We start from the raw sequence: 17,209 nt of genomic DNA on the forward strand, positions 1-17,209 counted from the left end.
AAGGTGGCATTCTTATGCTTAGCTAACTAAATAAAAAAAATTAAAATATCCAATTATCATAAACTATTCAAAATGTACAGCTAAGAATTCATCTAGTAATCAACAGACCAAAGGAGAACCTCACTGACAAGTTGTCCAAACTGGAAAGCATGGATTTAAAAGCCAAACTTTCCCTGTTTTATTAGTGTTTAGTGCACAAAACAAGATCAGAAAATCTGTCAGTTTTTAAAACTAAGAGAAAACTCCATAAAGTGAAATAGAGAAAATATACCAGAAAAGAATGCAAAAAACATCAGAAATAATACTACTAGGATGGAAACTGATTCTTAGAAAAACGGAGGAGTAATGAAGGTGCACTTGTGCATCAGCTGCTATAGGATATCAGTCTCTGTTTCCTGTGGGTGGATAAAAAATACCTTCATGCCCATTTTCCCTTAAACTGAAGAGAGGCACTCCAGCTATAAACCCCTGGGCTTGAACAGAAAAGCACCGGGAATCAGCAAGCCCCCAGCCAACTGCAACAGTTAAAGGGCCTGTGTCAATTTGTCAGCTGCCAAGATAAAACAACCTCTGAAGCAACATCTGCTCCATAACCAGGTTTGAAATGTTCCTGACAGGCTTCCTCCCCCTGCCAGCCATCAGGGTCTGTGGTGCTGACACTGAAGGATTGGTTTGCCTGGTGTAGATCTGCAGTGTGACAACTCTGAGCTCTTTGGAAGACAAGAGGAAACTGGAGCCTGATACCTCTCTAGGGAGAGGTGGCAAGGGTTAACTCTGCAACAGTATCTCTTACTAGTGCTTACTGCAGGTACTTTATTTTCTGCTCATTGCTCTGTTGGTAACTTTTTAATTCTAAGGTTTGAGTTTGGATTTTTGCAGGCCAACAGAAAATTGATCTAATCATGTATTAGGAATGGCTGGAATGTGAGCAGCTTTTAAACTGTGCCAACAGCTTGGTTTACAGAACTGTCATTACCTTCCAAGCCCCCCAGCAACGGCCATTTGTCACACAATTTAAAGACAAAGTTCACCAAAATAGTGATGATTGTATTCACAGTAAAGACTTTGTTGTTCAGATTCATCAGGTTGTAGATAGGCCATGGGTCTATTACAATTAAACTTCTACAAAACAAAACATTTTATTTGGCAGCTTCTCAATCTTAGTGCAGACCTATCTCAGTAAGTAGTCCTGTGAGAAATAATAGAAGAATATTCACTGGAAGCAAACTACTTACAATGCACATCCAATTTAGCCTATACAAAAACCTTCACATCTACCCTTGATTTCTGTCCCCTGAGAGCAGCTAATTATATAATAAAGAAAAAATATTTGCCAAAACCAGAGCTCTTGGCACATGGAGACATTTTCAGACATGCTGTTGACATTTTCAATTTAGCTGCGGGTAAGCTCGTGCCCTGTGAGCTGCACTAGAAAGTCTCCACCCATTTCAGAAGATGCAGAGTGAACTCTTGCCACTCTTTGCTCCAATGACAGTATATAAAGCAAGATGTATCTCTGCCTGTCTAGGACATAGCCCCAGTTCAGTTCTCTGTAGACAGGCCAGAAAATCTTCATGTATTCTGAGCAGAGACCTTAAATGGAGACTTATTTGTTCATTGTTCTCAGGCCTTAACTGACCTGCCCAAGTGACAGCTTATCTTTAAGGAAGAACACCAAGCTGAAATAAGTTTCCATTAGAGGAGAGATTTCCTGAGAGATTGAACAAAGAAGGCAAAGAATGTCAATTAGATCAGGATGAGATTCACAGCAGCAGAAAAGGGAAATGTCAAGACAGGACAAATGCTTTGCACAATATTGCATTCACTCCTTAGGAAACATGAAAGCAAGGTGGAGAGAAAGGGCAATGCAACAGGAGAAGTTTATTTATGTCAATCACAGCCTGTAAAGAAATTATTTAATAACAAAAAAAACTGAGGGTCTTTTCAGGAGCCTATCTACCATCTTAACCTCCCTGCTTCTACAGATTGCTATTTCAACCTCCTCCAACTGCAAATCATAACTCAAAAGTCCTTTGCACAGACAGAGATACAACAATATCTCCAAATATGAAGTGGTTCCAGTGAACCTTTCTGGCCATTGGGTACTGTGAGGCCGGGGACTTGCAAAGAGCTTGGTCAAGTTCCCCAAAAGCCAGTGAAAAGACAGCAAAATTGAGAAAGGGACTGTATACACAAATATTACTGAGTCTGGAAATCCTTCCAACCTTTGTACTTACTCTTGGAATGATTTCTGATGATCAGGATAGGCAAGCTCCAGTTCCTCACCTGTTACATGACAACTTATGCACTGCTAAAAATTCCTGAGACACAACTGATACTTCAGGCCAGGAAGAATGCTCACATCACCTGATGTAGTTGTTATTGTTTGCCTCGAAAAATCAGAGTCCAAAGACTCCAACACCTGAGGTCAATCCAGACAGACAACTCACTGACAGAACCTCAGCTTCCCCAAACACTTCAGATTGTTTACATCACACTTTTCTTCCCATTGTGAGCTCTCCTCAGTGATAAAGCATCACCTGAAGATAACTGTTCTACTGCACAGAATTGCAGTATGAAATGAAAAAACCTTCTCTAGCCCTCTCAGGAAGATAGCTCTAGAGCTCAATTTTCTGCTTGCACCCTTTCAGAGAAGCAGAGCAATTCTGAGAGGCACAAATTCAGAGCCACAAATGCATCATGAATGCTGGTAACACAATGAAATTCACTACGGGGGGACTGTGCACCTCTAGAGAGGCAATGGCAGAGTCATCAGTCCGGGGGGAAAAAAGAGCACAATGCCATACACTTGATAAATCACCTGCAGGGGCACAGGCTCTGTTCTGACATGGTGACCCACAGAAACCATGTTTATAGGCTATGTGCATACCAAGAATGAGGAAAAGGCTAAAGAATGCCCTAGACAGACACCAAAAAGGAAAATGTTCTAGTCTTAAGTGATAGGATATTAATGTATGCAAATTCAGATTTATATGACTGGCATTAAAACTAGTAAATCACTGGTACACTATATAAAAAATATTTTTATTAGGTAAGGCTTTTTCTCAGCTGTAGATTATCAATCTTTACAGAAAAGATTGTGTATATATCTTTTGTTTTTAATTTTTTCACAGAATGGTTTGAGTTGGAAGGGACCTTCAAGCATCACCCTCCTGCCGTGCCCTTAACCAGATCAGGCCCCTCAAAGCCCCATCCAACACAGCCCTGAACACACTTCCAGTGATGGGACATGCACAACTTCTCAGGGCAGTCTGTTCCAGTGTCTCACCATGCTTATTATACAGAACTTCTTCCCCATCTCCAGTCCAAACTTGTTCTCTTTCAGTTTAAAGCCATTGACTCTTGTAACTAAAGACCTTGGGGAAGAGTCTCTCTCTCTCTTTCAAGTTCCTCAAGATTGCAATGAAGTCTCTCCAGAGCCTTCCCCAGACTGAACAATTCAAATTTCCAGGGTTTCCTCATAGGAGAGGTGCTCCAGCCCTCTGGATCACCTTGGCCTCCTCTGGACCTGCTCCAGCAGGTTTGTGTCCTCCCTGTGCTGGGGGCCCAGAGCTGGATGCTCCAGGTGGGATTTCTCCAGAGCTAAAGACAGGGGACAATCCCCTCCCTCAACCTTGCCAGTCTCTAATTAAAAGTCTCAAAGGGCATGACAAGGGTACCTGACTGTTACACTAAGATCCTTACTTCTAAGCTGGAGATACAGTATTTTAGGCCAAACATAGGAAACACAGTTCAATGTTTAATTACATACTTGGAATCAGAGTTGTTTTTATGCTTCTGATTCAGAATCACATTTTGTGTTTCTGGTTTATGATTCTGATGGAAAGAAATTCTAGTTCTTTCAATATACATACAGACACAGCAGGCCATGGGACAGCTGTTAATACTCATTATTGTGTCTCAAAAGTTCCAGACAGAATACAAAATGATGGCATTTCAGAGCACAAAAGTACAAATACCAACACAAAGTCATTTTCCATGATCTGTGTATAAATCAATCACTAGAGATCTTTTCAAAACCATCTCAGCAGGTTAACGAGTATATTTAAAATTATTTATTTTCTAAACATAGACCTGCTTTGTATAAACAAGAAATTAGCTTTGCAAGACAAAATGTAATAAAAATCTGTAGTTTTACCCAAAATTAATTAGGCAAGCAAAACAAAAAGTCTTGCAGTTAAAAGTCAGTAGGAAGAATATCAGAAGGACTGAAAAAGTAATTAACATTTCTCAAAGTGTCACTCTCATATGACAGTCTCCTATTTATCTACAGCTCTTGAGTTTTTAAAGTACTTTTTATCTCACTATGTACATTGCTGAAATGATAAAGAGTCTGCAAATTTCTGCATTATCTTTTACTCAGTTGAACTGATAGGACTGCAGAGAAGGAAAAGAAATAGACATGAAAAGAAAGACAAAGACAAGAGATCTGGCTCCGTGTAAACTTGTTTGGGTCCCAGAAAAAATTCCTAGAACAGATGTTAAGACATGGAAAAAGCACAGACCAGACTTGGGACTTAGGCATGTAATTTAACTGCCTCCAGTAACATATTACAGGGAGAAAGCACTGAGTCTGACATAACTTGGATTGCCAGCAGGACCAGATGGTTTGCTTAAATCACAAGCTAATAAACCTTTACACAAAATAAGAGGGAAATGAGTTATGGTTTCATCATAGCCCCATTTTCGTTAAAGCAGTAGGGTGGCTTTAAGGTACTCTTAAAGATTATATCCAAGACCCTGAACTAAACTCTTGGCTATTCTGAATTAAGGGAAACTTCAAATTCCTACAGATACTGGGAAAACTGTTACGTATAGCTTCTTTAGAGTTAAAGTACCAGAGGAAAAGGAGAGAAATCAGTAAACAATAAGAAAAAAACTCTTCCTGTCCCTCAGTAAAATTATACTGTAATGTCTGATTTGTAAGGGAAGGACAGCCCTCATTCACGGAACAGCAGAAAGCTCCACTGACAGCACAGGAGGGTAAAGCAGGATGGCTCTGACTTCAGTTCAAGCCCCTCTTATTCAGCACCAGGGCACAGGATGCAGCAATTAAGATGTTTCTATCACTTCTACCTGCATCTCAAAGGGGGTGCCAGACTTGCATCACCTTTTGCCAAAGTCAGCTGTGTGCAGCATTGGAGGACTGTGGCAGACTGCACATGGAGGAGGAGTTCTGTTTGCAGTAAAGAGGGGAGTGAGCATTGAAGCTCTGAAAATGGCTGGTGGATTATCAGTTCTCCAGAGAAAGGCAGGGTCTTTTGATCATCTGTAATATACTGCAGTAATTTTAGGGGTGAAGTTGGTCTTTCTTTACATTACTATGTGGCTTTCTTAAGTCCTTGTGCCTTTGTTTTTTTGGTTGTTTGGATTTTGTACATTCAGCATCCCTGATAAAACAGATTATCTTGGTGGCTTAGAACTGGTGCCACTGTTCCATTCTTACTTTATTAAATGGAAAAAAGGAGAGGAGCAAGATAAAGAGAACAAAAGCCCATGGTCTGAAAATCTGCAGGATACTGCAGATGAATGCAATTTTTCTTATCATTGTGAAACTGAGATATTTAGACAGCTGATGTCTCTTATTTCCATGAGCTGGTCTCTCAACAAAAACTTCATTATAAAAAGAGCATCTGATAATAAAAAGGAGTTAATGCTCTGTATTGCTCCTTGCTATCTCCACTGATGGCTCTAGGTAAGGCAGAGCACTTATGAGATTTACCAGACATCAGACATTAACATGTTCCTCCTGCAGAAGCCACACAAACATCAACAAAGGAGTCTCTGTCAAGGGTTTTGTTACTTGAGTATTCATGATTTTTTTTACACTCATACTGTGAGAGGGCTGAGTTTTTGTAGGAAGAAAGAGGAATCAGGGTTCACAGATGTTTGGACAAGAGAAAACTCCTAAGGCTTCAGGACTCAGTGAGTCACAGCTGTGTCCTGTTAGGATGTTTGGAGGTAGCTTTGACAGTTTATCTCCTAAATGTGGGCTATACCCTACACAAATAAGCAACAGCTTACTGCTGGGACAAGAGCTCTTGAGAAGGAAACAATAATTGCCTCTGCTCAACACAAACAAAGTGTTTGAGTCAGGCCTTGAATAAAAGTAAGTGAAAACTGAATTCTGATTTCTACTGAGGAAATCTGTTTTAGTTACTGGTATTTGAAGAGTGTAACAAGTTACAATTCTATTTCCACATTTTCCTCATGCAAAATCATTATCCAACGAAACATTCTCATGTTTTTTAATCCATATCATCATACCAAAGGAAGCTGTCCTATTCTACTTTACATTGATCTACAGTCTCAGGAAACTGTCTTGCATTCATCTTCCAGGACCTGCAATTCCCAGCCCTTGGGAATACAGCAGCAATCACTAGGAACAATAATCTATCTTGAAAAAACTTGGATTTTGATCACCTTTTAAAAATCTCCTCAGAGGCAGAGACCCTGAAGAGACCCTAGAAGCACATCCTGTGCAGTGCTGCACATGTTGTGCTCATTTGGCACAATTTATCACATCCAAACAAAATTCTCTAGATCTATGATTAAATCATGATACTCCGGCCAGAACTCTAAACATGGCCATCTTCAAAATAAATTGCCCTTTCATAGGTTACATCTACTGCTGCTAAGGCAGAAGTGAGACTAATTGCCCAAGGATTTCAGCAGGTTTTAACCAGCTTTCTGCAGACCATGCTGATTTCCATTTTGCTGCATTTTAGACAGTTTCAGGTTAACTAGGATATGTCACCATGGCAGACAGTTTAGACCTAACTGAATAATATTCAAAGTAAATATTTAATGCTATGCTACACAGTACAGCAAAGACTGTCATTTTATATAGCACAGATTGATTTTCCAAAGAGAAAAACTCTGGTATGATGTATTAACTCACTACAAGCAGTGAAAAACGTTATGCTGATTCCATATACAACTTTAACACTCTTTTCCCAAAAGACATTAAGGATCATGAACATAAATAAATGAAAGCACATGCACTGCCATGTGAAGGCTGAACAAGTGGCAACTGAAGAAGCACAGTCTCATTGGCAAACTCAGCAAAGTTTCCACCTCCACAAACTGGTGGAAGCATTGTAGGCAACAGAGAGCAAGTAGCACAGCCTGACTACAATAAATAAAAAGAACTTCCACTGTTTGGAACCAACTGAATTCAGGCTGAAATGCAGTGAAGGGTTTAAAGAAATCCAATGGGAAGCAGCAGTACAGGGAAGTCATAAAGTTTTTGTGTGAGCAGGAAATACTTCAAATGAAGAGGCATCCTCAATTTAACGAACCTCAAGCTCTTCAGTCTCCTATGTTTTACTATATAGGAGAATGCTATGGAAAGGAAAACAATTTATTTTCTTGCACTTCATGGATTTGGAGGAAAAATCAATTACGTCAGAAAAAGAATACATATGAATCTAATGTTCAAGACTAATAAGTTGTTCTAATGCTTTAACCTATATATTATTGTATCACACTTGCATTTAAAATTAGAGAAAATGCAACTGGAAAAGGAATTTAAAATGAAAAAAGCACAGGACTAGCTAAAACAAATATTAACAAAAGTATTTGTGTGAGTCCTCACAATTACAAGCAAGCATTAATGTAACCAAGTCTGCAAGAATTTGATTTTCTCTTGAGCCACAACAAATAAAATGCTGTCTAGAAGTAGGTGCTTAAGAAAATAATACAACAGGCAGAGAGATGCCAAGAGACATCTTTGTCTGGGATACCTGGCTTAGCAAAAGGCATAACTTGAAATCAGGATTTATCTATTAAACAATAAAAGGGATAAAAATACAGACAAAATGACCTTAAAATCAGCACTTGCACCAAATTTCTAGACAACATTTTTCCATCAGTATTTCTCATTTCATTAAATGAAAAGGTGAGTTACATGGAGAAGCGCTCAATGTGTATTTTGCACAGAGGTTAATTATGCTTTCAGTGTCCCTAGCTCTCCTAAAAGTCATCAAATTTTGACTACTTTGCAACCTTAAACGAGAGCAACAAATTAAACAAAAACAAAGTCATCATCCCTGGAGGAATGTAAAAGACAGGTAGATGTGGTGCTTAGGGACATGGTTTAGTGGTGGGCTGGGCAGTATCAGGTTAATGGCTGGACACAACGATCTTAGAGGTCTTTTCCAACCTAAACACTTCCATGATTCTAAAAGATTTTAAAGATTTTTGTCTATAATGTCAGAAAAAGATCTCTGCCTCAAAGTTGTTAGGCATGATTTCCTATTCATTTCTCTCTCTATTCGTTTTTCCCATCTGCAGATAAAAAACCCTCCCAAGCCCCCAGCTCAGCACAGCTGAACACAACTAAGACAGAAAAAATTCCACTCTTCCACCTCTTAAAAGGTACATTACTGAATGCTGAGGGAATTACACACCAAATTACCTCTCCCTTGCAGGGAGTGTGACTCAGTGCAAATCTGTGTATTTTTAAAGGAAAAGGTTATGTAATCCATTTAAATATCCAGGGAAAAGAAGTAACTTTAGGGAGATGCAGTGCTCCTAAAAACAACTGCAAACATATTCACTGACAGGGCCCAGTGAACTTCAGTTACCCAAAATGCTTTCTCCTACCAAAGCAGAACAATCAGACAAAGGAATAAAGTAAATCTCTTGGAAAACAATGGTGAGATTATACTTTGGGCTGACACTGACTTAAAAAGCTCTTAAATTTTTTTATCAGTAAAACAAAGCAAAATATAAATTTTTAGCACAGAATTTTACTTGATATGAACTAAGTACTCAAATTACTTTGCACGTGTACATATAAACACACACTCAAAAGCCAAAATGATTTTGGCAGACTTTTACAGAAAAGAGCTTTTCAGCAGATATTCAAGGGAAGTTCAGCCAAAAAAATGTTACCTCCCAAGAAAAATCTTTTAAAAAATCTCCAGCACCTTCACCCCCAAGCCATACCTTGGACTGCCTTGATCCCCTATCTCTAAATTTATCAAATTTCTCACCAGGAGATACAGAAGAAGAGACAAAAACATTCATTAAAAGCAAAGTGTCCAGCATGTATCACAGAGCAGTCAGAACTCTGACACTTCTGCTCAGAAAACATCTACAGATATTTGGTTCATGAGAAATTCCACTTTATATTTTTCATTTACAGGGACCAGCAGAAAGTAACTTAGCGTGTCAGAATTTGTGCTGTGAAATAATTCCAATTATTTCTCAACATATGTGAGAAAATATTTCAGATCTATTTCAGTAACAAAATGCTCAGCAAAAAAGATATGTTTTAATTTATCTTGCATTTTTATAAGGCATTTGATAGGATAGCATCCAATGATAAATCTGTTGTAAATGTAGTTTCTATTCTATTCTTACAATGAATTATAGTCTAAATAATTTCCTTGAAAGTTAAAACCAGAATGGTGTTCTGACAGAAGTGCAAATGACAGAATTCAAAACTTGGTGAGAATTCCAGCACAGTAACTTACAGAGAAGACAAAAGGCTCTTGTAGGCTCTACTCTACATTCAAACCCTTGCAGACTTTGTATTTACAGTAGGAAAATGGGAGACAACTATGAAAGGAGGTTCTGGTTGAGTTATTAACTTGTTAACTTATTTATAAAGTTATTATAAGTTATTAACTCATTAACTTTAATATTAATTTTTTCATCTTTATTTTTCCTTAACAAACAGCTAATAATTTTGAAGTAGGCATATGTGATACAGAATTTCAGGAGCCTTGTTATCAACATATTTTACATGTAATGTGTACCTGAAAATAATATTAAATCCTGCTGAAATAAGTTACAGAGACAGTGGGAGAAAGTAATGAGTGTAAGAAAATAGATTTAATCAATACATTACTTTTACAATATTCAATCTTTTATATTTTCCATAAAAAAAAGTAAACAGAAAAATCTGCCCTATGTAGGATAAAAAGACAGTGTATGAATAAAGATACAGCTATTTATAGGTCAACATACTTAACCTCATTTAAAGTGTCCCACTGTGAACCATAACTTCAAAAGAAGTTGATGGAAGGTGTCAAGATTAGACTGCCAACTTAAAAATTCCAGTTTAAATACCTACTTAAGGAAGCAAGGAATGATGAGGTAACGGCCATTATTTTATGTGCTTTTTTGCCATTACATTTTAGGGTAAGGAGTTAATGTTAGCTGATACTATACAGAGAGTGCATTTAAGCAGGAGTTGATATTCATGAGAGAACAGAGATGCACTACTATCAGCAAGAATGTTATTTAAATTTCTAAAATCTTCTGCTTTTTAAATCTGAAGGAAATAAAATAAGCTAGAGAAATGTATGTTGTGGTCAGGCAATGCACCATCTCAAAGAAACAGGAGCCCATTGCAAAGGCTGCAGTTAAGTTTCTGGTAAAAATATTTTTAGTAATAATGCTAAGCAACTCCTGCCTTCACTTCTCAGTCCTGCCCACACAGATCAACACTTCCTCAGAGGAACCTCAATTTGTGCATGGGGATTCATGAACCAGGACAGTGAAGTGCTTCACATGAAAAAATCCCTTAAAAAAATAAGACAGACGTCACCATGAACTGCTCCAGGTCACTGCTCCATTTCACAACACAGCCCCAAAACAACCTCAGCTGGGGAAACAGCTGGGATGTGCACTCAAGACTGGGCATGAAAGTGAGCAATTTTAGGTCAGAAAACATTTGTGAGCTGTGCCCTTCAATAAGGAAGGCTAGAAATGCCAGTAATCCTACTACTGTGCTCCTTGAGACAAGAACCTGTCACTAATTACTGATTGACAGAGTCACAGAACTTAAACTTGTGTTTCACTTTATTTCACAAAAAGGGTCCCACTCTCTCATGAAGATCAAAGCCCATTTTCCAGCACTGTCCTGGGAATGGTGCTGACCAGGATTCAATTCATACAAAGGATAACCTGCAGCTTCCTGCTGCAGAAGGAATGGTAAGATGCACCAGGACAGTGAAAGGGTTTGTGAACAAGACAGGGCCTCTTTTCAAAGAAAGCCTCCAACAGTTTTTCTTAGGGAGCAAAACTACTGCTGTATTTCTGAGCAGGGAAAAAACTTCTATGCAGTTCTATTTTTCTCCCCTGAGGAATATAATGACAGCTTTTCTAAAACAAACTCAGATTTGGTTAATGCAGAAACAGTGTCTGAATCTACATTACAACAGTGTCTGACTCTAATAAAAAAACCTTTATGATAGAAGTGTTTATCTGAGAAATCCTACCTTCAGCCTTATGGGAGCACCAAGGAAGAAGTCAGCGTGCATCTTCTGACCTTCCACATAGAGGGCTGAACTAGTGGGCCCAGCCACAGTACTAAATAAATAACCCCACAGCTGTGAGGAACTCACAACAGCATCTACACAGAGGATTCAGCAGGTGCACCATCAAAACCAGGTGACTATTATTAAAAAGAAAGGCTTGAAGAGCTTGCAAGCCTTCCCATCTATGCAAGACTGCCTCGTCTGCTCTCTGTATGGCAGCGGTCCTGCTATACAGATTAGTGGGGATAATAAAACTATGACCAATTCAATGGGGGCTCTGCTCCCAGCAGGAAATGCCTGATTTTATTTTTGAGAAAGATCAAAGAAAGACCAGGTCTGAAATGGTGAAATAAACAGAAAGTTTTTAGTCAGCAGGAGATGTCTTGCATACCCAGATTGTGCATTAACACAGTTCCCCACTGTCACACTTGATCCACACTGACAGGATATTTTCAAACACTGGATTAAAAAGAGCAACATTTTAGGATGTATGAGAACCATGAAATCCAGGGTGGCTTTGTGGACACTGTAATTCAAATGTGAGGCCTATAAAATAGCACAACACCACACATCATGAGATGAGGGAGGGCAGGATTACACAAGACAAGGCTGCAGTAACAACACAAAATATTGGGGCAGAGGCACACACAGGTGAGATGTCCTCATACCTTGAACCACCTAAAGCCAAAATGGTTGACCTCATGCACTGATTCATTAAAAAGCTTCAGACAGGCAGTGAAGTGGCAGAATGGTGGAAAACAAGATAAACAAGAGAGGAAAGAAAAAGCATGCAATTAAAAGCAAATTACACGCAGTTTGAACAACATCAGTATTTTAAAAATCACACACATCCCTCACACTTGGTTTAAGAATATTAATAGCCTATTATATAGTTTGTGAAATTCAATGGATTTGCCACTGATAGTATATGGAACACGGAGCCTTGCATTTTAAAACTCTAACATCACCTGTGTTTGTCAGGTCTCCCAGTGCTGACTAGAACAAGACTCTGCAGATCCTTTTCCCTTGTGCTGATTTGTTGCTCATATTTAAAAAACCATAATTGGTATGAGATGGCAGTTTAGTTCTGTCACAATAAACCACTGCTGTCATAGGTGTCAACATTTTTTTCTTCTGCTGCTCTCATTGCATTCTCCTTTCTCCTCCTCACTTCTGCATGCACTGATACATCCAAATTAACTTCTTTTTTATGCTGTTACCTACCATATTCCTTTTTTATGCTGTTACCCACAAGTCTTACTTGTCTTGGCTCTCTTCCTTTCTTCTCTCTGATGGTTTATTGATCTTCAGGCTGTGCATTTCCCCGCCTTGCTTCATTTTTAAGATGTTACGCCCAATTCCAACAATCTATTTCCAATATCTATATGTATATATTTTTATAATAATATATTTTTACATTCTTTGAGCGCCAGCTTCTAGGGGCTCAAAGAATATAAAAATCGTCACTTTGTCTTGTAAATAATTAATTAAAACATTATAACATCCTGGGCATCAAATCACATACCAGTTTGATTACTTTTGCGCCTCATCATAGAACCAATGCTTTATCAGATATGTTTTCCTTTCAAGGTGATCTAATCTTCAAAGTGGCATTCACTACCCAGTAAACATTTCTATTTCATGGATTTTTTAAAGGCTACAAGAAGCTTGGAAAGAATTCATTCCTGAACGTGAGTCCCATCTCACTGTCTACAATCCTAAAATAAAGCAACCAGAATTATCCTCAACACATCTATCAGCAAACAGCTGAGCTGGACTCTAGCTCATAGAGAAACAATTGTTATCTTCAGGAAAACTTGCATTTCTACTTCTTTTTCATTAACACCTGTGATACAAGAATACATGATAAGAAAAACCTCTTAAAATGTTTTAAAGTGTATTTGGTCAGAAGTGTTGTTAAGTAAATAACAAAGACAAGGAGATTTCACCATTGAAATGCAACTGACCAAAGGCTCCTGTTTGCTAATTACTGGCCTAAGGAACGATGAAAAACTCAAAAAAATTAAGAGTGCTCACAAAATTAAGAGTGCCAGTTTCAGTTACTGCTTCACAAGCTTTATCAAAATCTCATGGATTTATTAATAACTTACAGTATGCTTTCTTGATGATTACTTACCTGAGCTAAAATCAGGCATGTCCATGATTCTTCAGAGTATCAGTGGCACAAAATCAGTTAATGCATGAAAGTTTCTACTTGTGACTTCAGTACACAGGTGTGTATTTTCTCTGCGCATGCTTGGCTCAAGACAAGGGATTTGTCTTTTTAACCAGTTCTTTTGCAAGTGCAAGGAGACTGTGATCCATAAACACAACCAGGCTAATAAAAACCATTGTCTTTCAAATAAATTCAATGAATAAGGCAGTAAATCTATCTTACACATGGGAAGGCAGCTTTGACAGGCAAGAGAGATCAGAAGAGTTACTACTTAAACCAATATTTCAAAAGCTCAGGATACCTTATATTTTGATTTTAATTTGTAGAACATCTTACCTATGAAATACAACTTACTATGAAGGTTTTGCAGATTTTTTGAGTTCTGTTACCTAACAGTGGAACAGACACAGAGGATCAAAGAAAGCCAGCTGTGTTTCAGGCAGGAAAGCAGGGAAATTAGTACTTTAGTGTCTGGTTACTTCCCTAGGAGGGCTACCAGTGACTTTACAAGATTGCAGACCTGTTTCTCAGCATTGATCCTGGCTGACTCCTCTTGTGCTAGCACCATTTCTCGCTCTGCAGTTATCTGAACACTTTCTCTGAGTGCCTCTTCCAACTCTTCAATCCGATCATCCTTTTTACGCAGATTGTCCTGGAAAATGACGGGAGACGAGGTGAAGACCACTTGTTTGGACGTACAGCCTCTTAACCAACCAAGTTTTTAAGCCAACCAAAATTGTGTTTCTCCCTCCCAAGGTGCAATTTGCAGGCAAATAATCTTCAGACAAAGGAAAGAATGATGAAGAGATGCAGGAGTAAGAGGAAGATCGCAGTAAAGAGAAGGAGAAAGGCAGCAAAGCAGGACATCAAAGCAAGATTGTTTGTCTGGTGTGGCTGTACCACAGCCCTGTCAGATTATACAGCACGGAGAAGCAAGGATTGTGGAAAAGAAGGATTAGTAAGCAGCTCTGAAGAAGCAGAGAAGCCAGAAGTGGCAGGAAAGTAGCAGGCATTCAGAATTGCCCGCTGGCTCACACATTCAGCAGCAGGAGTGGTGAGAAGGGAAACAGAGCCCTGCACTTTGGAATTTGCATTTCCAGGTTAAGGGGGAGAAAAGCAAACATTGACCCAACAGAGTCTTCCACTGTTCAGTTAAGTCTTAAAGGAAGTTTTACACCCAAGGCCTGCTAGGAAATATGAAGGACTCATCTAGGCTGTCTGAATTTTAGACATTCAAGTATTAAGACTCCCTAAAAACTTATTCTTTGATTAAGAGCATCTTCACAGCTGTGAGTTCAGATGTGCCTCATATGTTCAGACCACTGAAGAACACTTACTGATCCTCAAAATATGTTTTAATGGTTTCTACAAGCAGCATAACTTAAAAAAATATATATGCACAAAATAATGGTATTGTTATTTCTAAATGAGACTCTCCTAACTTTACTCTTGCAAGGAAAATAAATGTGTTTCTCCTGCTTCTGCAGAAGCAGCTTCATGGAAGGCTTCAAAGCAGGCTGTGCATACATGAATGCCCTGGACCATGGCTGCTTAACAAATCCACCACAAGGGAGCAGCTGGATGGAAGATTTCTGCATTTCTTGTCTTGCAGATTGGTTTAGATCATAGAGTTCCAATGAGCTATTAATGCACACTGAAGTTAATATATGGCTTTTTAGCCATCTCAGTAGCAGTGGAAGAATCAAAAATGCTTTTATTTGTTGGCATTTTCTTCTTTGTCAGATGTACCCCTTTGGCTTCTGTCTTTTTGTATTTAGGAATGTAATTTTCCACTTATACTGAAAAAGTTTTGTATCATATAAAGAATAAGGAAAAAGAAGACTGACTTGGAAAAAAATTGTCCTTGCAACCTCCATAATGAAAAAAAATACTCACTGGAGTTTTACAAATGAATCTGACTTATTCCTTGATTGCTGCTTTCAAGGACCATATCCCCAAAGACAGTTGTATGAAAACCATTTCTGGCAGTCTCAGAGCTGCCACTTTCAATGAGAGTGCTCAAGCAGAGATGCAGAGCTTTGTATCAGACTAGTGCAAGACATGTGGGACCAGTGCCCTGGTAAAGACCAAAGTTAGGTTTGCAAGCAGAACAGCTTTCTGCTGATGGTTACATTGCAAGATGGATTCACAGGGCAAGTAATTGCTGTTTTCTAAAGAAACAAACTGAGAGATCTACATTTCAAAAATAGGAGTCGCTTAACATGTTTTCACATTTTCAGAATCTTTTAGGAACACTGATAACATCTTCCAAAACTACTTCATGGTTATGATAAGCATAAATGAAGTCTCATCAAAAAGATGAATAACAAGGTTACAAAAAGTTGTGCAAGGAATAGTAACCATTTCAGATATAGGAAATATTTATTTGCCCATCTACATTACAGAGTAATTCTGTACTTTACTCCTTGATACATCATCCAAGGCCAGCCAGGTGAATGTGTAGTTTTCTGTGTCAATTAACAGAAGTGGGAATTGGACATTTGAACAGCAGCATTTAAAATGGAAAGTCTTTTAAAATAAGAATGCAAAATTAAACATTCTAACACACAGGTATATCCACTCTTCATTCCAGGCAAACATTTCAGAGGTGAATTCAACACTGTATTAAACATGACACTACATAGTGCTCTATTCATACAGGTGAATGCTTGAGGGACAGGAGGAAGAAAAACTGGTGATACCAAAAATACAGGGCTGCATTACCTGCATTTGAAAAATCTATATTCATATATAATTACTTTTCCTTAAATAATACATAAACTTTTACATATATGGTAGAGGGTCACAAGTTAAAAATCCAGGCTTAGAATGAATTGCCTAGAAATGGTGAACTTTAACACAAATAACCCACCCAGTAAGAAAAGCATGAGTATAAGTTTTTCCTTTCTGTCTCAGTCAAACCTATTTAAAAGATGCGCAACTTTACTCTTCTAACAGCATCATGATGTGTGTAACCACCTGATAAAACCTCACAAATGACTGGCAGGAGCAGCAGATCAGTCAGGTAGCACATCCATTAGTGCAGCATAGTTTCAAAACACTCTTAAAGAATGATTTTGTTTCTAGCTCACTGATTTGTGACTGATTAGTATTTGAATGACTTTTTAAAAAAATATATAAGCTGCTGTCTCGTATTAGTAGATAAAATTGAAGTGAACCTTTTGACGCAGCAGCATCTTCTTCCAAGTGTTTGGCTCTGAACTCTAAAACATGACAGGCTCATGCTGACCTGTGCTGCTGCTTTCCTCCATTTAATTACATGAAGTATTCTACCTTTATTGTGAGAAGATTTAAACTCTGCAAAAAATCTTCTATCAATTTTTACTGCAGTTAAAACATGTTTCCTACAGTGACTGTTCCTCTGAAGCAATCATACCTCTGAGCATGACACCAATGGCAAATCTTCCTGTATTTTGATAACGTACCAGAATGATAAACAGTGACATCCTCTTTTCAGGAATCTTATACTCAGAAAGAAAAAATTACTTACCTGTGCAGTAGCTGCATTCTTCAAGGTGTATTATCTACCCAAATACCTTCATGACCCTCTTTCCCTTGCCCTCCTGCATCCCATGTGCAGGAGATTGCACAGCAGAGATGGAATCAGACTGGGGTACAGGAGGCAGCTCTGCCTTTATGCTCACTGGTGGCAGCACACAGAAAATGAAAAACCCATTTGACACTGGGGGAGTGCCAAGAGTTCAGGCACAATAAAAAT

General features: G+C 38.4%; 1 protein-coding gene across 17 annotated transcripts in view; it reads right to left on the reverse strand.

Annotated features, from left to right (window-relative positions):
* The window catches only part of ERC1 (ELKS/RAB6-interacting/CAST family member 1), a 269,997-nt gene that overhangs the window by 99,892 nt on the left and 152,896 nt on the right, over positions 1-17,209 (reverse strand). For 11 of the 17 annotated variants that reach the window (XM_074538921.1, XM_074538927.1, XM_074538926.1 and 8 more), the window contains one exon: positions 13,991-14,122. The exons of the other annotated variants lie outside the window; for them this stretch is intronic. In XM_074538921.1, the coding sequence (XP_074395022.1) occupies positions 13,991-14,122 (132 nt within the window). The remainder of the gene's footprint in view (positions 1-13,990; positions 14,123-17,209) is intronic. 17 annotated transcript variants of the gene reach the window in all.

The sequence above is a fragment of the Zonotrichia albicollis genome, chromosome 4, assembly GCF_047830755.1.
Source record: "Zonotrichia albicollis isolate bZonAlb1 chromosome 4, bZonAlb1.hap1, whole genome shotgun sequence".
Classification (NCBI taxonomy): domain Eukaryota; kingdom Metazoa; phylum Chordata; class Aves; order Passeriformes; family Passerellidae; genus Zonotrichia; species Zonotrichia albicollis.